The 20,283-nt window shown below is 50.1% G+C and overlaps 8 protein-coding genes across 8 annotated transcripts; 4 read left to right on the top strand and 4 right to left on the bottom strand.

The window, feature by feature from the left end:
- Nucleotides 1-571: 571 nt before the first annotated feature.
- On the top strand, nt 572-2,913 carry PFICI_08064 (DNA replication licensing factor mcm5; the record flags this gene model as incomplete). The annotated part of the gene is made up of 4 exons (XM_007836645.1): nt 572-711; nt 758-884; nt 934-2,339; nt 2,421-2,913. The coding sequence occupies 4 exons, from the start codon at nt 572-574 to the stop codon at nt 2,911-2,913; spliced, it is 2,166 nt and encodes a 721-aa protein (XP_007834836.1).
- Nucleotides 2,914-3,236: 323 nt separating this feature from the next.
- Nucleotides 3,237-4,069, bottom strand: PFICI_08063 (uncharacterized protein; the record flags this gene model as incomplete). The annotated part of the gene is made up of 2 exons (XM_007836644.1): nt 3,237-3,759; nt 3,927-4,069. 2 exons carry the CDS (start codon nt 4,067-4,069, stop codon nt 3,237-3,239), a joined length of 666 nt encoding a protein of 221 aa, XP_007834835.1.
- Nucleotides 4,070-5,178: 1,109 nt separating this feature from the next.
- Nucleotides 5,179-5,661, bottom strand: PFICI_08062 (uncharacterized protein; the record flags this gene model as incomplete). The annotated part of the gene is made up of 1 exon (XM_007836643.1): nt 5,179-5,661. The coding sequence occupies one exon, from the start codon at nt 5,659-5,661 to the stop codon at nt 5,179-5,181; it is 483 nt and encodes a 160-aa protein (XP_007834834.1).
- Nucleotides 5,662-7,038: 1,377 nt separating this feature from the next.
- On the top strand, nt 7,039-8,944 carry PFICI_08061 (uncharacterized protein; the record flags this gene model as incomplete). The annotated part of the gene is made up of 4 exons (XM_007836642.1): nt 7,039-7,144; nt 7,200-7,596; nt 7,680-8,030; nt 8,098-8,944. 4 exons carry the CDS (start codon nt 7,039-7,041, stop codon nt 8,942-8,944), a joined length of 1,701 nt encoding a protein of 566 aa, XP_007834833.1.
- Nucleotides 8,945-9,454: 510 nt separating this feature from the next.
- PFICI_08060 (uncharacterized protein) lies at nt 9,455-10,381 on the bottom strand (the record flags this gene model as incomplete). Its single annotated transcript, XM_007836641.1, has 2 exons — nt 9,455-10,097; nt 10,152-10,381. 2 exons carry the CDS (start codon nt 10,379-10,381, stop codon nt 9,455-9,457), a joined length of 873 nt encoding a protein of 290 aa, XP_007834832.1.
- An 884-nt stretch (nt 10,382-11,265) lies between these two features.
- Nucleotides 11,266-13,024, top strand: PFICI_08059 (uncharacterized protein; the record flags this gene model as incomplete). Its single annotated transcript, XM_007836640.1, has 2 exons — nt 11,266-11,680; nt 11,736-13,024. The coding sequence occupies 2 exons, from the start codon at nt 11,266-11,268 to the stop codon at nt 13,022-13,024; spliced, it is 1,704 nt and encodes a 567-aa protein (XP_007834831.1).
- A 615-nt stretch (nt 13,025-13,639) lies between these two features.
- On the top strand, nt 13,640-14,995 carry PFICI_08058 (uncharacterized protein; the record flags this gene model as incomplete). Its single annotated transcript, XM_007836639.1, has 3 exons — nt 13,640-13,819; nt 13,958-14,299; nt 14,387-14,995. 3 exons carry the CDS (start codon nt 13,640-13,642, stop codon nt 14,993-14,995), a joined length of 1,131 nt encoding a protein of 376 aa, XP_007834830.1.
- A 401-nt stretch (nt 14,996-15,396) lies between these two features.
- On the bottom strand, nt 15,397-17,354 carry PFICI_08057 (uncharacterized protein; the record flags this gene model as incomplete). Its single annotated transcript, XM_007836638.1, has 3 exons — nt 15,397-16,574; nt 16,640-16,805; nt 16,866-17,354. 3 exons carry the CDS (start codon nt 17,352-17,354, stop codon nt 15,397-15,399), a joined length of 1,833 nt encoding a protein of 610 aa, XP_007834829.1.
- Between the last annotated feature and the right edge of the window lie 2,929 nt (nt 17,355-20,283).

Here is a 20,283-nt window from a genome sequence, read left to right as displayed (position 1 = left end):
TTCGGAGTGCGATTGAGCGACCAGAGCAGTCGCCGCGAGGAGCGATCGACGCTGAACGAAGGGCTGGAGGGCGACACGAAAGGCTTTTCTTGTCGCAGTGTATAACGAGAAACAGCAGCGATGATATGTGTAACTCTGGTCCCGAGAATAGACGTAGCTGCTCCTACATTACAAGCCACCTTGTAAGCTACCGGAGCGCTCCAGCTCAACCGTACCAATGCATCTCGCACCCCCAGGGACCCCAGTGCTCCTGGCTTGGCCTTAGTGCTGGCCAGATTGAGAGGTACTTGGGTACCTGCCACCAACACCAGACATCCATTCTGGGATTAGCTTCATGCGAACACTTAAAGCACTTTACGCGTGTCGCGTTCAGCGCTAAAGACGCGGTTTTCGAGATTGACTTTCAACCCATTCAAGCGCTTTCCCATCCCTCTGACTGCCCCTCCTACGTCTACACACAACCCATCGTCTCAATCCTTCGCAACACAAACAGATTCAGTTTGTCACTGAACTGAAGCGGGAATCTGGGTTGAGTTGTTATTTTTCTTTCCTTCTAATTCTTGCAAACAAAATGGATCGTCAATCTGCATACTCTGTTTCTGTCTTTAGTTCTACTCCACAGAACGATGACACGAGACTGCAAATCCAAGAGCAGCTTGTCAACTTTATCCTCAGCTTCAGACTGGACAACAAGTTCATCTACAGGCAAGTGTTTATGCTTGTATGCAACATATTCGCTCTGCTAACAATACAACAGAGACCAATTAAAAGACAACGCACTGCTCAAGAAGTATTACTGCGATGTCGACATTGGCGACCTGATCAAGTACAACGACGAGCTTGCCCACCGCATGGTTTCTGAGCCGGCTGAATTGATACCATTAGTAAGAAGTGTTATCAAAAGATCATCTAACAATTCTAACTCTCGAACAGTTCGAAGCAGCCCTCCGAAAATGCACACACCGCATTCTTTTCCCTCATGACCCCAAAGCCATCATCCCCGAACACCAACTTCTCCTCCACTCGACCGCAGAGGATGTTTCGATACGCAACCTAGACTCAATGACGATTGCCAGACTGGTTAGAGTCCCTGGTATAGTCATTGGTGCTTCAGTCATGTCCTCCAAAGCGACCGAATTACATATTCAGTGCCGAAGCTGCATGCACAACTCGGTAGTGCCTATTTTGGGCGGGTTCACAGGTGCAACCTTGCCCAGACAATGTGGCCGTGAACGGGCCACTGGTGATCCGGCCGAAAAATGTCCCCTGGATCCGTATTTTGTGGTCCATGAGAAGTCACAGTTCGTGGATCAGCAGGTCATCAAACTGCAAGAAGCCCCCGATCAAGTTCCAGTAGGTGAACTACCGCGCCATGTGCTCATTTCGGCGGATCGCTACCTCACAAACAGAGTCGTGCCAGGCTCGAGGTGTACAGTCATGGGAATTTTCTCCATCTACCAGAATAAGGCTTCCAAGGGTTCTGGCGGAGGTGCGGTCGCTATTCGAACGCCTTATCTGCGTGCCGTCGGTATCCAGACCGATGTTGATTCAACGGCAAAGGGCCTTTCAATCTTTAGCGAGGAAGAAGAGCAGGAGTTCTTGGAGCTGAGCCGGCGGCCTGATCTTTACAACGCCATGGCTGACTCGATCGCCCCAGCCATCTACGGTAACCGAGACATCAAAAGGGCTATCTTGTGTCTACTCTTGGGTGGCTCCAAGAAGATCCTTCCCGATGGAATGAAGCTGAGAGGAGATATCAACGTGCTCATGCTGGGTGATCCGGGTACCGCCAAGTCTCAGCTGCTGAAGTTTGTGGAGAAAGCAGCTCCCATCTCCATCTACACATCAGGAAAGGGTTCGTCTGCTGCTGGTTTGACAGCATCCGTGCAAAGAGATCATTCTACTCGAGAGTTCTACCTCGAGGGAGGTGCCATGGTGTTAGCCGATGGCGGTGTTGTTTGTATCGACGAGTTCGATAAGATGCGTGACGAGGATCGTGTTGCTATTCACGAAGCTATGGAGCAGCAAACAATTTCCATTGCCAAGGCCGGTATCACGACGATTTTGAATGCACGTACTTCGGTACTTGCAGCCGCCAACCCGATTTTCGGTCGTTATGACGACATGAAGACTCCTGGAGAAAACATCGACTTCCAGACGACCATCTTGTCTCGTTTTGATATGATCTTTATTGTCAAGGATGAGCACACGCGAGAGAAGGATGAGCGTATTGCCAAACACGTCATTGGCATTCACATGGGTGGACGTGGTCTTGAAGAGCCTGTGGAAGGTGAAATTCCTGTTGAGAAGATGAAGCGATACCTCTCATACTGCAAATCGTAAGTTGCACAAGATCTTGACTCTCTCTCAGGTGATGAGAGGAGGGAGAAAAAGCCACCAGTCGCTAACTTTATTTGTAGTCGTTGCGCACCCCGACTTTCGCCCGAGGCAGCGGAGAAGCTGTCCTCGCATTTTGTTTCTATCCGGAAACAAGTCCATGCTTCTGAGATGGAGGCCAATACCCGCTCGAGTATTCCCATCACAGTTCGTCAGCTGGAAGCCATTGTCCGTATTACGGAGTCTCTTGCAAAACTCACTCTTTCCCCCGTGGCTACAGAGCAACACGTCGATGAGGCCATCCGCTTGTTCTTGTGCTCTACCATGGATGCCGTCAACCAAGGCAGCAACCAGGGTAGCCGTGAGCTAAACGAGGAAGTCAACCGCGTCGAGGCAGAGCTCAAGAGACGTCTGCCCATTGGATGGAGCACGAGTTTGGCAACCCTCAGACGGGAAATGGTTGAGGGCAAGGGATTCAGTGAACAGGCTCTCAACAGAGCTCTGATGATCCTACAGAGGAGAGACACTATCATGTTCCGGAATCAGGGCGCACAAGTGTACAGAAATGGTGCATAGTCCTGATTAGGAAAGTTTCGCAGCGAAGAGTAATGTTTTGGGAATGATATCGGGTGTATGGAGTTTCGGATTCGGATATCATTTTCACATTGGCTATTAGAGGGGATGTGAGCCGGCCACATACTCCTGGCTGGATTGTCTGTTTGGCAATAATTATGTTGATACCGGTTGTGCAATGAAACAAAAATGTTTACGGTCTCGATCGCATTCAATGCATTTAAACGCCCTCGCTGTTGTGCCTAAATATAGATGCCATATGATGCTGCAATTTTTTTTTTTTTTAATTGGCCATATATCTTGCTCTACACGAATTTCTGATTCATCTAGGCCTTCTTTTCATCCTTCTTCTTGACAGCTGGCAGGCTAAAGGCCTTGCTCAGCCCACCGCTGACGGCTTTCCATAGACCGTAGTCCTGGCCCTGATTCCAGGTCAAGAAGCCGACCCAGGGCTGGACATTGTAGTGCACCTTGAGGACCACGTCGTCGGTCTCGGCGATGCGACCGCTGGGGTGTGTGATCTGGTACTTGGGCTTCTGGTTCTTGAGCTGGAGCAGGCCGCGGCTCTTGTCGATGGGCTTGCCGGCGGCGCTCTTGCGCAGCTTCTTGAGGGTGGCGGGGCCAATGTTGGCCAGGTGGTCCGACGAGGGGCTCGTGATGATGGTGTCCCAGATGACGGCGCTGTTGGTCTGGTTGTTGCCCTTTGGCGAGGTCCACTCGGCCGTCACGTAGACGAAGAGTTGCTTTGTGTTCCAGGTGAAGAGCGATGACAGGTCCGCGTCGAGCGAGAACTTGATGATGGCGTATTCCTCCTTCTTGGTCGAGTAGTAGTGTGGTCGTCCCTTGACTCTGTAGAGGGAAAGAAGTGTTAGTATATAAGGGTTGGGTCAATGAAGCGCATATAGTGTCGCATCTCAGTGACAACACTGCTTGGAGGCAGTCCTGGAATGATGCAACGACAACAGAGAGAATCTCCGAGGGTAGGCGGGGGAGAAGAGGAACGAGCGAAAACATACACCTGCACATTTGTCGTCTTGATACCCGCGCTCGGTGTCCTGGGTACGGCAAAGTCGGAGGCGCCAATAATGGCGGCTACCACGAATGCGACGGTCGTGAAGAAGCCGAAGACATTCTGGAGGCGCGTAAGAGAGTTGTACATGACTTTGGACGATGCGCTTTTCCTCCTGTTTAGCTGTTCAATGGCAGTTTCTTCGCGTCGGAAATTTCGCGAGGCGCTGAGAGGGGGATGATCTTGGGTTGGCTTTCTGGATCGACGTATTACAAAAGACGGCGCGTGTCGATTCGTCGCTGTGTCATCAACTTGCGCTGGGCGAAATGATCGTGTAAGTGGTGGTGAGGCCACCTTTGACCTTTTAGGGAGCTGCTTGCTGGTAGGTACCCGGTAGCCTCGTAGCTTGGTGCCCCACTACAATGTAAGCAACCCAGATTGATCCATGCTGCTGCTACAAGGGTAAGTACTCTGTAGGTAGATAGTAGAGAATAATTCTTTTGTTGGCCTATTTGATGGAACTCTTTTCTGTTATTAAAAATTTTTTTTGAATAAATCGATTCATCATTACTTTATGTTCTTGACAGGTACTCCAGGTAAGCTGCTGGCATTGCTCGTTGAATATCTTCCTTTTCACTTAGTCAGGTGGGGACCATGGTGCTTCCCTTCTATCATAATACTATGAGTCTAGGACAGGAGCTCTATATAAAAAGTGTTGTGCATTGACGCCAGAACTGATCTATCTATCTTAGTCAGCTGCTCATTTCCTGCATCCTCAATATGATTCAATCGTCCGTCAATTAATTCGCCTAGTGATCATTTATGGTCTCGATATATATCTTCCAATGGTCATAGATGTCAAGGCCTGGTTTACACTGATGCAGCACCTATGGTAGCTGTGGCTGGTTTGTTGAAGGAATTGTTGACCTTGATGTGACTCGGGCTACATTCAAGTTTTGACATTTGCAAAAAAATTGCGGTGGCTGGACTAGCAGCATACGATACAATTTTGGAGAGATTTTCACGTTCGACAAGAGATTTGGTGTGCAGCAGCATTTCAATTATTTAGAAATGACCATTATTGATAACAATCATTTCCCCCCCCCAGTGGAATATTACCAGAGGACCGCACACACAAATCCCACACTATTGTTTCCATATATCAAGAAACCCTTCTTCCAGCCCATCACAGAACAACGACGTGATGTCTTGCCCTCTAGTACTCAAGGTCACCCACAGCGGCAGTTCCCAGTCCATCATTATAATTTATGGCATTCGTTATGCCTTTCATATGGCCCCACGCCTGTCACATCTTGAATGATGGCTACTATTGCACTTCGACAACTGTACAGTTTGAAATCCGTGATGAAACCTTGGTCATTGAATGCGACCACGGCCGTCTCGTACAAGGGATCAAGTGGTTTCCCGTGTACCGTGAGACTGTTTTGCATTTCACATGATATCGTCGAGCCTGTGACATCTGTGAAACGCTTGAGAACCCGTCGTGCTTTGATTTGGGAATCTTGAATGGCGGTTTGGATTCCTTCAATGACTCCGGAGCGACCGATACTCGGAGTCTCGTGCTCGCGCATGCTCAAGAGCCAGGCCGTGCAGTCTTGACTAAAGAAGTCTGCAAAAGCTTTGAAATCTTCGGAGGAAGATCCGGGAGAGAGACTCTGCCAGACCTCGTAAAGACTGTCCAGTCTGTCGTGCAATAGGGTGCTAGTCGTCATTGTCGACATTTTGGGCCACTGAAGCTGATATGGCCAGTATCCAAAATAGAGAGTAAAAGATAAAGATGGTCTGCATTTACGGAAATCATTTGTGTACGGATAGACTTTATAACCCTTCCCGTTGTTTCACCCAAGGGTGCCACTCTACCAACCTCGCCAGCCACTCCGTGGCGCGCCGGGCATATCAATCAAAATTGTAATCAGATATTAGCAGATCAATATTGTGGATTTACAGATACAGGCGAGTCAATGAGAGGCAATTCTATATGAGACTATATGCCGAGTCTTGAAGCTTTCGCAGAGAGTTTCAAGGGGGCCTATAAGCAAATACTTCCTCACAAAGGGGCATCTCATTGGATCATGGCCAATATTGATCCGACAAGTACCGTAATAAATATCCGGACAGAAAACTTGATGTGCATAGTTGTGTCAATCTACATTATTTGTTGCCTCTCATCCCGTAGTTGATGCTACGAGAACGGGTTTCACTCAGTCATCTGACATCTATCCGAACGCCGAGAACGCGAAAGCCGCTGTGTTGTTCCTGGATCGCGAGAGTTTTAATACACTTGCCGAATAGATTCACGAGATGATCTAGATGCCGCGTGAATTATTGTATTTGTGTGCGTTCGTCGATAATCGAGAAGACGATTGTAGAAGCTCGACCGCAATGCCTCGTAAGCATGTGGCAGGGGTGGTATACTCTACTATAGCGCACTAAAAATCTCCTCCTGGGTAGCATTGCTATAGAACTTGCCAAGATTACCAGAAGGTGTCATTTGGAAAAGCTCCTTTCGGGTATTGTATCCATCCCTGACAGCCGCATTGGTGACGAGGGAGAGGACCTGATGACCTGGCTTGTTACCCGCCGTTATGCTGAACAATGCACTGGAGCTTGGACCCTGGAATTCCACGTCATCCGAATATGAATATATTGGGGTGATTCTTTGACATTTCAAAGCAGCTAACGGTTACAATTCAGTATATAGCCATGCAGTATTATATTAGTGGAGGTCCCAACTTTGAGGTACCATGTCTGTGCCGCATACCAAAACTTCAAGAATTTGCTGTGCCGCAATAGCTTTAGCTCTAGGCAGCTAGAATTCAACCCCTGATCCTCTCCAAATGATTTGTAGCTCGGTAATATTTTTAGATAATCAACGTCGCGAGCATGTTAGCATCGGAAAATGAGATTACGCCGAATTTCGAAATCCCGATGATGACCACCAAGTGTTGGTGGGTCGCTGGTCGATCGATTACTTTCTGCATCAATATGTCTTGCAAATGAATCTCCGTTTGAATATAAATTGCAGGTGCATTGTTGAGAATCAAACATACAATAGAAATCTCTTGGCACCTTGAGCAAGAATATTGAAATACATCATTATGCAACTTCCAACCGCTGTTGACGTTCTTATTATTGGTGCTGGACCAGTCGGCCTTATTACGGCAGTTGGTCTCCAGCAGCAAGGTGTTGAAACTCTTGTTGTCGGTATGGTTCTCCAAGTACTCAAGGCACATCGTACAATTCACTTATGGTTTCACAGAAAAACGGGAGCGAGATGAACAAGCCACCTATGGTCGAGCCTGCACGCTATACCCGAGATCACTAGAACTGCTCGAGCAAGTCGACCTGGCGACAGACCTCATCCAAGAGGGCTTCGCCGGCCGTAGTAGCGTCAACTATGCAAATGGAAAGCGGATCAACGAACGTGGATGGAACATGATGTTTCAACACTTCAAGGCGAGTTTTCATGACTACGCTCTCAACGTTCGACAGAAATACTCGGAAGATATTTTTCGCAATGCCTTGATGAGTCATGGGAAGCAGGTAGGACATGGATGGAAACTATCCGGCTTTTCCATCGACACAAGCCTGGGTGATGGCTACAATGTTTCGGCTGTACTTGAACACGCAACTTTGGGTGAAAGCCACATCCGCTGGTATGTTTTCTTTTGTGAAATTCCCTTCGAGGCATCAAAGCCAACAACTTGAAAGTTCTCAGGGAAAGACTAAGCATAACTAGTAAATACATTGTCGGCGCCGATGGAAGCGCCTCGACTGTGCGGAACCTAGCCGACATCCCTCAAGATGTAGACTCAACCGTGTTCCAATGGATCCGTATCGATGGCAAAATGACGACCGACATGCCCGGCGCTGAGCTCGGCTTTGCCGCCGTTGAGACGACGACGCATGGCAACGTCTTGTGGGTCAAGCTGAACAAGGATGCGTACCGCGTCGGCTATGCCCTCTCGCCCGCACTGCTCGCCAAGTACCCAAATGGTCTTACCAAGGAGGTTGCCGTGGCAGAGGCAATTGAGGGTATGAAACCCTTCAAGTTGAGCGTTGAACGGGTTGACTGGTGGACTGATTACAAGTAAGCGACATAGCACGGGATAGTGTGAATGTGGTCGAAAACAAAAGAAAAACTGACAAGTCTATAGAATCAGACAAAGCGTGGCCACGCAGTTGCAAAAGAATGAATTCATCCTGCTAGCCGGCGATGCTGCTCACACGCACTCGTCTGGGTTCGCGCAGGGCATGAACACGGGTATACACGACGCAACCAATTTGATCTGGAAACTCTCGGGATCCATCAAGGGATGGTACCAGCCCTCGGTTCTCGCCAGCTACCACGAGGAACGACACGCTGCAGCCACGCGGCTGATTAATATTGACAGAAACGCCGCCGCCGCCATTTCGGGTGAAGTGCCACCAGAGTACGCAGGCCGCGACAAGTCCCCCCACGAGCTTCTCAAACTCATCTTTGTGGAAAACATTGGGTTCAACATTGGCCTCGGGGTTTCGTACGCCAAATCCGTCTTGAACCAAGCCCCGGCGGAAACCACGCTTCCGAGTGGATGGCGTGCTCCGGATGCCCTTCTCCACGAACCAGGAACAAGGTTTCCTCTTCGATTCTACGATGCGCTGCTTCGAGATCATGCTCGTGGCCGCTGGAATATTGTCGTCTTTGCGGGAAATCCAGCCATGACATCGGGCAATTACAGGATAGCCGCAGACTCACTGTCGAAACTCGTTGATCGTCGGCCTGCCATGTTCCACGCCCTGACCATCATCAAGGGCGATACAGGAGGTGCATGGGCAGCCCTGGGTGGTCCTGCTTGGGGGAAGTTCTATCTGGACCTCGAAGGAAAGACACACTCTGAATATGGTGTGGAACAGTCATTGGGTGCTATAGTGGTTATCCGCCCGGATCACATTCTTGCCTATGCGGCGAGCCTTGATTCAGCGGGTGACATCGCCACATATTTTAACAGCTTCATCATGTAGAGATCAGGATGCATAGTGAGGCGGTGTTCTTGAGACTGTATATTCAGTGTTAGTCCCGGTACTTATACTGACAAGTTGTGCTTCCAAGTTTCCTATTTTTAATTTCCATTGCAACTTCTCCGACAATGTCACGGTGAACACTTTTACTCAGCGGCGGTACATCAAGGACAGGGGCCACCATATGACTTGAATTATAAGCAAACTTCTGTGACCCTATTGGATCAGCATTAGCATCCATTGACGATTTATCCTTGCCAGCATCTTTGCTTGGGTTGAGAGCTGTTCAGACCCTTGTTCTCCCGCCTCGGCCATCAAAGCATCAGGATCGCCCCCCTGCCCTGCAAGAAGTTACGCTGGTCGTCATGGCCTGGGTCTTTCCCTTGTAGTCGTCTCTCTCTCTATCTTTGTAGTAGAGACTTGATGAAGCTTGTGGCGGGCGCACAGGCTTCCGAGGTACTGCAGTAATCAATCATATGGTGGAGAGGTCTTCTAAGCTCGTTATCATGACTCTCAGCTTGCCCAGGCATTACCTGAGCTCCTCCTACCCCGCTCATATAGCCATTTATTGTTGAGTGAAACACTGCTTCTCTTCCCATTTATAGGACTAGGGCTTGGGCTGTCTGGGGGAGCACCGCCGAAGATTGATGTGCTTGCGCCAAAATTTGTGCTTGCTCCAAAGTTTGTACTTGCTCCAAAATTTGTGCTTGCGCCAAAGCTCTTCGCAAAGGGGCTCGGCGATCCCATTGATCCTATTGATGACCGTCTGGCACCATTCATGGCCTTCTGGATAAGATGGCTTCCCGAAGGAGACCAAGTCGACTCCTTGCCACTAAAGCCACCACTGTTGCCTTCTGTAGGACTGCGATACGCCGACGGGCTGTCCAGGCCTGAGAAGCTCCTCTTGCCAGTTGATCCTGACAAGGATGGAGTTCGAGAATAGCGCGGGGGCGTGCTATACACTGATCCTGGCGTAGGAGGTGCCGAGGAAGGCGCAAGACCTAGTAGCTTGCGTTGTCCCGGAGTCAAGGGTATATCGGATAGATCGTCTTTTGGTCGGACAAGGGGGAGCAGAGCGATGCCGATATTGAAAAGCGGTACCAAGACGAAGAGTTTGTGAACCCATCCGATAAAGTTGGCAAATCCGCCATCCGGTCTTTCGTAAGTTAGTCAAGCGGGCTCTGGTTTCTGAACATGGTGCTCGACTCACGCAATGGGAAAGTATCTGTAAAGGACGGCGACAAACGCAGTGGCAGCCGAAATAGCAGCGACGTTCCAGGCGATCTTCTTCACGTTCTTGTCGCTAAAGGTACTGGCATTCTGTCGCCGGATAATCTCTTGGAGTCGAGGATGTTTCCAGTTGCCGGGGCTTTCTGACGATGGAGACTGTGCTGCCTTGACAGGTGTGGATAGGGTCTTCTGTAACGTGGAGGAAGACATGATTGCGGATTTTGTTTGTGCAAGCTCAAAGTCCTGAGCAACCCCGTGGTTTTTGTCTCGCAGACGACGTGATTATTGGCAAATGTCGAATTCCCAATTCGCGCTTGAAGATTGCAGCCGCAGTGACAGGATCGGAAAGAGCAGAATCTGGCGACGCTCGATGTCAGATTTATTGCTGTACCTGTTGGATTAGTAGCTGTTATATGTTAGTAGAGGATTGCGCATCAAGGGCGCGTCGCCGTTGCGCTGGACGTTTGTGGTTGTCGCTGGCGAGAATGAAATGTTGTTTTCTTTGCTTCCTAACTGGAGACGGTCGCAAAAACAATCACCGATGACAACGGGCAAGGCTAGGGAAGCAGAGCACTGGGCAGCTGGCAGGGGTCAGTTTGAGCACGGGCCACAAGTGCAATTCCGTGTCGAACATGAAGAAGCGCTTTGCGGTTCCGCTACACGGTACCTAGTAGTACCTAGCACAAGCTGCAGGATGGAGGCTGTTCATTGATGTTGGATGGGACTTGTGTGACCTTTGCAGTGGGGGCTGGATTGTGGAATGTCGCGGAAACTGACTGGCTAAAAACGTACCTCAGTACCTAATAATTAGCTTAGTACGCCCGCAGTCCCGTTTCCCACGACCCCGAAAACTACATCACCCAACTGCTCTGGACCCCACTTAGATCCCGCCTTCCGTAAGCCAACTGTATCGTTAAAGTAAGCTGCTCTCTCATCACACTTTGGCGTTCCGTCCCGAGGCCACCTTCTTCTTCTTTGCTCAGTTGTAATAGCACATGGCCGAGTCGGATTTGACGGCTCGACTTCTTATATAATTATTGAGTCTTTTTGTGCTTCCCCATCTGCTCTCGCCAGTCGGCAAACATCATCTCACTATGGGTGTCGGAAACGCATTGAGCCAGCTCGATGCGGCTCTGGGCGACCTCATCGGCCAGTGGAATGCCTATTCCACCGGCATTGCTACACTTCTTGTCTTGACCATTACCTACTCCATCATGTCTAGGGTAGAGCCCGATATTCACCCCATGCTACTTGCCCGCCAAGCTCAAGGTTCACCTGTGCGACAAGAGGGCGAATCCCCCGTCTATCGTGGCAACTCTGCTCCTCATGGCATGCCTCTCAACGACGGTCTGAAAGTCAAGCCCCCGGGCGCTTCGAAATGGGCGCAGGGCAGAGATGGAGATTTGAGAGACGTCTGGAGACGAGTCGTTTCTGGTTCCGAAGAAGGTTCGGCCAAAGGTCGCATCCTCACTGTTCAAGGTCGCGAGAAAGTCATTGAGCATAAGCTGAGTACGGATGCCCCACTATTCCGTAGTAGTTTGAGCACATCTAATTACCATCGCAGACGAAATCACTCGAGCCATCAACTTGATCGGCCAGCATGTCTCCCAGCAAGGAGGCAGCAGGGTCGCCATCTACTTGCCCAACTCTGTAGAACTGGTGGCTGCTCTCTTTGCCTGCAGCTTCTACAATTTGACAGCCATTGTCTTGCCCTTTGATGAATCCCCAGATGCCCTGGTCTCCATGCTCCGCCAATCTAATGCCGACACTGTTATTTCACTCTCCGGAAGCTTCCCTCTGGACAGTGTCGTCAAGAGTTACCCGTCTCTCAAGCTTCTGGTCTGGGTCGTGGAACAAGGAAGCAGCCATCTGGACTGGAACGAGGTACCCGAGGGCTTTGGCGGCAAAGTTAACGTCTCTACTTGGCAAGACATTTTGCATGAAAGCCCAGTAACAGCAGGCAATGAGCTTCCCGCAGAGACTGATCCAAATGGCTCGAGCGGAGTCGTCTTCTTTTGGAAGTCAAAGGCCGGCACCCAGGAAGAAATGGTTGAATTTACGCAAAAGAACCTGAGTTCGGCCATTGCCGCTCAGCTGGCTGCCATCCCGACTACACAACGTCTTTCGCCTGCTGATCTCTTCCTCTCTGCTGCCCCCTTGTCGGCATCTTTCCCTCTGACTCTCACTCTTGCTGCTTTGTACTCCAACGCATCAGTCGCCTTCAACTCTGTTGCTGGCTCGGTTGCCGATATTGTACTTGCTACTGGTGGTATTGCGCCGACTGTTATTGTCACAACGCCTCAGACAATTGAAAAGATGCACACAGAGTCTTCGAGCAAGATCACATCTACTTTGACTTCGGCGTCGCACTGGGTTCAAACACGAAGCCTCGTCCAAAACGGCGCTATGCCGGTTGCCTCTTTCCTCAGCTCTTACAATGACAAGATTAAGCCTCTCATCGGTACAACTCCTGGCAAGCTGCGTCTTGTCTATGTTGCTGAGGCTGCTGGTGCGGGCACGCCTGTCTTGAGTGAGCGCACCATTTCCAACTCGCGCATCTTTTTTGGAGCCCGCGTCATCTATGCCTTCACTGCCGCCCGAGTTGCTGGTGCCGTTGCTCAGACTCAATTCAACGATTATCGCATCCATGGTAATGGTACTGGAAGCCATTTCGGCCCACCTCTTAGCAGCGTGGAGATTGTTCTAAAGGACAGCGGCAACCACAAGACTTCGGAAGATGGTCAAAAGATTGAGGGCGATATCAATGTCCGCGGACCGGCAGTTGCAGGCGGAGCCACATCCTTGGGCGTCGTTGGAAAGATCAGGGAAGACAACACATTGGCTTACCCTTGAGGATTATTCAGGTGCATAGAAACTGTCTGATCCAGTATATTGGTGGTAGGCTTTACAGATACGGTAGACATAATTCAGAGGTGATATATTGAAGTCTTCCTTTTTCACTCACGTTATTCCTGACAAGGTGGGGGAAATAGATTCGGACTGTATGAATATGTTTTACGCGTCTATGTGTAGTTGATATTTACTCCTGCAATCTCACCATTGGTACAGCAAAACTAGCCATTAGCCCTGTTACCTATCTTGATCTTGGACGGTTTGTAATCATGATGCAAGCCCCACAATTCATACACCAATTAGTAGTTCTATACTCCTTGAATCCAGTTGTTTATCCGTCCTTGTCACTAAAGCGATTACACAGAGGCAGCATTGATTAGTAGCAATTGTTGGATCCATATGGTAATCATAATCGTAGCTCACCGCGTAAATAAGAGTCTCACGGTCGGTTCTAAAGCATGAATTTCTACGTGGAAGAAAACTAGTAGACGCTCAGGTTAAAATTCGATGATCTCACGAGTTCATATGCGGGCTGCAGCTGCTTGACTATCCTTTTTTTTACAATTTCCATCACCTTGCTGTCTATCACTCGACTTAAACTCCGAAAGAAAAACTATGCCTACCTCCAAAGCAATCTACCTCGAGGAAACTGGGGAATTGACCGTTCACGAGATCACGGAAACCTATACCCCGACGGATGAGCAGTCTCACATTTCAGTGAAATACTCGGCCATCAATCCAGCGGACCTACGGCATTATTATATGGGATGCCATTCATATGTCGCCGGAATGGAGGTATGTATCTGTTTGGCTGCTTTGTGTTTTCTAATCATTCCAAGAGCCTATCTTTTCCACACGGGCTTCTATTCTTCATCGTCCACCCTCTCTATATCACAGAAATGACCGTGAATGTGATTTGTAACTTGTTCCAAGTACATTGGTCCAGTTGTGGCCACGGGTCCCAACTCACCATTCGAAGTCGGCGATGTTCTATTTGGCGTTGCACAGTTCGGCCACAGACGCCCCTTGCACGCAGGTGCACATCAGGACTTTTTGCTAGCCGAGCCATTCATGACGTACAAGGTCCCTCCCCATATACAAGCAGACGAGAGTGAGTGGCCTCAGGCTGTGGGGTGGTTGGTAGGCCTGAGAACTGCCCTCGATGCCCTTTTCAACTGCATGGACTTTGGACTGCCCGGACTTGGAGACCAGGTCCAAGATCCTGGAAACTGGGTGTTGCATGGTGTCGATCCGAGAGGAAAGTCTCTATTGATTGTGAGTGGCCGACAAATAGGTTCAATTCCCTGAATAGACACAGGTCAGGTGACAATAAAGATTGTAAAATTTAACAGTTGTAATCAGTGGGGAGCCTCGAGCTCTGTTGGACTCGCCGCACTTCAACTCGCCCGCACCGCCGGCTTCTCGCCAATCTTTGCAACAGCGTCGCCCCATAACCACGCCGCCCTCACCGAGCTGGGCGCCACGGCCTGCTTTGACTACCGCTCGCCCACGGTCGTTTCCGAGATCCAGGCCGCGGCGCTGGCGTCGGGGAAACCCCTGGCCGCCATCTTTGACGCCGTGACGGCGGGGACCGGCTTTGCCGCACCGCCGCCCTCGTCGACCGCGCCGCCGCCGGATCTCAGCAAGTCCAGTCCCGCCATCGCCAAGCAGTGTCTGAGCCCCGGGTCTGCGGCGGCCAAAAACGACGCCAAGTTGTGCGCCAGTCTCGGCGTCGGGTTTGATCCCGACTGGGCTTTTTGTCTGGCGGCTCGCGATCAAAAGGAAACGCCCTTGTTTCACCAGAGGCTCGAGACGGGCATGACGTGGGTGTTGGACCATGTGCGCGAGATACAGTTTACGGTACCCCAGGTGCGGATCATCAAGGGCGCCGAGGAGGGCTGCCGCATGATCAAGGAGGTTTTTCAAGGCAAGATCAGTATGGAGAAGGTTGTTATTCAACATCCCATGTGATTGAGTACAGTTTGCTGCAAAAAGTGGCGTCCGGCATTTATATGGGCGGACAAATGCATATCCATTTTATACAGTCTTGAGACAGTCGATATCAGATTTATTCATGGAAACAGGTAAAATTTGTTTACTGGAATGCCAAGCTAGCCTTATTGTACTTTCAGGCAAATATTCATATTTTAACTTGTAGTCATTTTCTTCATCCCATCCACCAGGCAAATTTCCAATCAACAATATCCCCTTTATGCCTACTTATGTGTAGAAATTTATCGTAGGTTGTCTATCCAGCTGTTGCCACTCTGATTGTGCATATAGGAAATCGTACCATGATGTTCGTTTTGGTATCCTCCTGGATGTATCATGATGCAATCGTTTACTGCGTTAAAGGTCATTAATCCTCTTTCTTACTGAACCTGCAACACCTTTGACTTGGACGCCTTTTGTTGCAGCATCGCCTCGACCCACTTGTCGGCCTCGTCGACGGCCTTGAGCGGGTGCTTCTTGCGCTTGAGCAGATAGCCCTGAATCTCGGCCGGGGAGAAGCGACCGTCGGGGATCTTGTCGGCGAACCGCCGGGCCACGGCTGGAAGCTCCTCGACCGAGATGTCGAGCTCGCCAGCCTTGAGCGCGCTGTCCGTCTCGGGCGCCACCACTTCTCCATTGGCTGCTGATGCTCCCTTTTCATCACCCTTGACGTGTCCGTTGGCTGCTGCTGGTGCTGGGCCTTGCTGCTGTTGCTGGCGCCGGCCTTGATCGGCCTCGTACATGCGGATAAAGAGCTCCTCGACTTGCGCGTGCGTGGCATTGGTGAAACCGACCTGTAAATCGACACGACCTGGCCGAATAAGGGCCTCGTCGAGGGACTCGGGGACATTGGTGGTCATGATTAGGACGCGGCCCTCGTGCGAGGCGACGCCATCAATGGCGTTGAGCAGACCCGAGAGGGAGATGCCCTTTTTCTCGTCATTGCCTTCTTTTTTGAGCGCCTTGGCCAGGTCGCTCACTTTCCAGTCGCTTGGCGTTTCCTTCTTACCATCGTCGGTGGCTCCGCTGCCCTTCTTGTCATTGTCATCCTTTTTGTCGACCTGGCTCTTGCTGACCTCGTCATCCGGCCGTTTCAGACCGGCCGTGTCAATGTCTTCCAGCAGGACAATGCATCGCCGGGGCAGACTGCTAAAGAGAGCACTTAGGTCTTCTTCCGTTAGGGATGGTTCCAAGAGCGAAATGACATAGATATCGAGGCCAAAAACACCAGCCAGAGCAAAAGAGAGCGAGGTTTTTCCTGTTCCAGGCGGGCCGTAAAAGAGATATCCTCGGCGCAGAGGGATACCGCGGTTGGCATACCAGCGCGGTGTAGCCGGGTGCAGGTACTCATTAATGTCGCCCAGGACATTGGCCTTTTGCTGGTTGTCCAGTACAACCGTCTTCATGTCACGAATGGGCCGGTCGGCGACCTGCTGCCAGCAATGACGCGTGCCGAAGCGGCGCAGGTTCTGCGGACTGGGTCTCTTTACAATGGTCCTCGCGTGGTGGCTGTCATAGTAGGCTTCCTTTACGTGCCTCAGCAGCCTTTTTATGGGTTCTTGTATGACTTGGTCAGCGGTGGGATTCGGGCTGAAGTTACTTTCATTTCACAGCTGTACTCACCAGGATTGCGGCCAAAGCACGAGATGATTAGGTCCTCTCTGTCCTTGAACGATAGGCCAGTGCTAGGGCCATCGTCAAAGATGGATTCTTGCTTCCTGTGAAGTCCGTAACGCGTACCATTCCATCTAAAGCTGTGGACTCCGATTGCAGGGATAAAGCGAGGCGGCTACAAGGTCAATGTATTAGAGCCTGCGTGGATAAAATAGAGACTTGTCAAAAAACTTACAGCTCTGGCCTCCTGGTTTGAAAAGTTTAGGTAATTACCAGTCTTGTCTCTCGACACGTTGGTGGCATCCTCGTCTTCCCAAGCAGTCTTGCTGACGGTCTCGGCCGTGAGCGATCTCGAGTGAACTAGGCGGGGCTGCAGGGCAAGCCATCTCATGAGATGAATGTATATGTCGTCAGTGCTGCTGATGTGGATGTTGCTCATGAGATTCTCAGCCACAAAGGCGTAAATGGTCGAGTATGCCTGGCGGAAGAGCTTGTTGACTGCCCATATCATACCAAAGAGGGTCAGTATCCAGGTGACGTCGAGGCCCAACGAGTTGCCGACGAAGCTGTATACTGGCAGCAAGGCACGAAGGCCCAACAGCGGCAGCAAGGTCTCGGCCAGATTTCCATGCATCTGCCCTGGGCTTGATGCGTTCTTTGCTACCGTGCTTGCATTCTCAACCACGGTGGGGAGTCCCCCTCGCAGTATAGAGTGTATGTCCATGCGTGCGTTCCTGGAGCAGGATGTAATGACTTGACTACCTTGTTGAAATACCAAAAAAACAACAACGAATTCCCACCAAAACTAGACAACCCGTGTAGAAAGTGAGAGGCAAGCAATGGGAATCAGTGAGAGCGGGATTCAATAATGCTCTTATATAATCACTGTGCCCGGACAAGAAATGGAGAGAGCCTTGGACGCAGATCGTCTGGTGGGTTGCCGCATCTTTTACGTGTACCACTACAGCCTGCGTGGTGCATTTATAATGGTGGAGAAACAGGCAACCAAGGTCCCCAATCTTAGGTGGCGAACTCCGTTCTCGTAGTGAATTCACCTCGTTCCAGTGATCTTTCAGTGCATGCTTGGACTCAATGACACCTGAACGACACTGTTTGATCAAAATTACAGCGGGAAAAGTCTTACTTTTCTTCCATGGCTCCGCTGCAGCAGACTTTCAGAAAGTAGACTTGCTCATTTGAGTCACTCGCAGATTCCCTCTCGATATGACGTCGTCAGCAAGCAGCCAAAAAGAGAAAAGTGCGCAACCCATGGGTCCTAGTGGTGGTAGGCCTCCAGCCTGTGAGGGCTATAGTCTAGATTAGTGTATTAATTACCCATCTCATAAGACCAAAAGTCTACTTTGCGTCCACTCCATGTGCAAGATTTGTAGTTATACCACGCTCCTAGTGAGTATAAGCATTTTACGATCACTAAACGAACGCCGTCGGTGCCGTGCCGGTCTTGGTGCTCCCTAGAGTATGCAAAGCTATACTGTAAACGGCTCGCTGCAGGGGTCACCACTCGCAAATGATTCATGGGACACGCAGGACACGCAGCAGGGGGCCGGGGGGGCCTGGAAGCCTGGCCTGGAGGGCAAGGTTCAAGTATGACTATTCCGTGGATCGTTGTGTGCATGTCAGCGCGTCTTGACAGGCAGCTGCTAGTCATTTGCGACACACTATACAGGAAAGAAGAAAAAGCGACGCAGCCTTACTTGCTAATAAAGGTAGGCTGAGTTTTCATTCGTCTAATGAAAAGGGCCTCAAAAGCCATGTACCAAGGCAGCAGCAGCAGTCAGCATCAGCATGCCTGCATAAGACATATGACTCGTTTGTATGGTGGTGCATACAATGGCGGGGGTTATAGACACGCCACTGGCACAACGAGAACAGTAGTGACCATACTGGCAAAACAAAAGTTGCCACACCAACGATTATGTTGGTCTCTGGGAATGGGACGCCCCTCCCTCTTTCAAAAAATTGTTTTTGTTGCCTGGGATGCCTTGGAGGGAGCGCCAAAAAATCTGCCTTGCCAGCAAACAAAACGGGACCGTCTTGAGAGACATATGAGCTTATTCCGAGGTCCGAGTCCGCGCGGCTGCCAGCATAGCAGCAGCAGCAGCTCCGGCGTGCTCTGCCAGTATTGGGTAGACCCAGAAGATTTCCCGCATGAGATGAAGAGTTATTCGAAGCACGTGTCGAGAGCTATTCATGTTGTGATACTCTTTATGTGATTTTGTTGTAACGCAAGACTTCGTATCAAAAGCGGCCCCCTAACTTGCAGCCATTCATATACCTTTTTCTGCAATCATAACAAGTCTTTTTTCTTTTGGCGACGCACATAAGACGATCAGCATGTCTGAATCTAGAATTTGATACTCATGTGCAGAGCAGGTATAGGCAGGACCATTGTCACGAGGTAATCACATCTTGCACTACTTTTCAGCTTTAGAACATGGGAAAATCTTTGCGATCCGCAGCCAATGCAGCATGTCAAAACTTATGCCGGCGATAGTAAAAGCAAACAGTAAACTCTGAGGGTTATTGAATCTATGTAGATGGCGGAGTAGCAACTTTGTGCCTCATTCTTAGGCAACTCTATAGCGCGATGTGAAGATGCCAATCCTCCTGCGCAAGTGTACATATGCAAGACGACATCTGAGTTGGTGCTGTAGTCGAATGATCGAAACTCGGATGGCGGCAATTCGAGCCTCCAGGAGCTCACGGCTCCGGCGCCCTCAAATGGTCCATAAGATCCGCTAGACGAGGCGGCCCCGAAGGAAAGTTCAAACGAACCCGTGTCTTGGATGCCTGACGAAGTAGCAACGGCAGCTATCGGCACATTATCAGTACGGAACGAGCCATTGGAAACGCTGCCGGCCAGGTAGTCATCCTTGACCGACGCAGCAGTTGAGATGCGGTAGCTGTGCTGGGTTAGGGAAACAGTTGCCGCAACCGAGCCAACTCCCATGTAACTAAGATGACGAGTCTGAGAAGGCGGAGAATTAGTAGAGCTAGATTATCAAGCCATTATACCAGCATCGTTGGCATCTGATTTTGTATTCAGGCGCAAATCCATGGCAGCCCCTTCTTGCCTCATCTTGCTATACTCTTGATGGGATTTTGGTGTAGCGAAAGACTGTTCCGTGTCAAAACGGCCCCCAATCTGCGACCGCTCGTGCCTCTTCTGTGAACAAATCATGTCTAATTTTTTTTTTTTTTTCGCAACGAACATAAGACGAGCAGCATGTCGGAACAATTCAGCTTAGCATTTGCTCAAAATTCCATAGATTGTCTCGGCTACTGTCTGTTTTACATCTCCGATGCGCAGTGCCTATCTCTACCTAGGATGGGTATTCTTTTACTCTTCTACAATCATCCGACCATCTCTTCCCCTCGATTTGACACAAACCAAACACACTGATCAATGCATGTAAATTCAGTGATTGCGTGCATGAGCCAAACATAATGAAACTCCGAAGTCCAGGGCCTGTCTCTTGTCTTGGTAGTTTCGTGGCACGAGGCGCAGTCATGTGATCTGCCCTGATATGACTGATGGTTGGCGTGCTGCTTCTCTGCTTCTCTGGCTCGGCTCTTTCTGACCTGGGCTCGCCTGAGTATACCGTTACCATATCCAGGACAAGATGCTCAGA

The sequence above is a fragment of the Pestalotiopsis fici genome, assembly GCF_000516985.1.
Source record: "Pestalotiopsis fici W106-1 unplaced genomic scaffold PFICI_Scf_5, whole genome shotgun sequence".
NCBI classification, from domain to species: domain Eukaryota; kingdom Fungi; phylum Ascomycota; class Sordariomycetes; order Amphisphaeriales; family Sporocadaceae; genus Pestalotiopsis; species Pestalotiopsis fici.
This window is presented reverse-complemented; position numbering and strand designations above follow the sequence as displayed.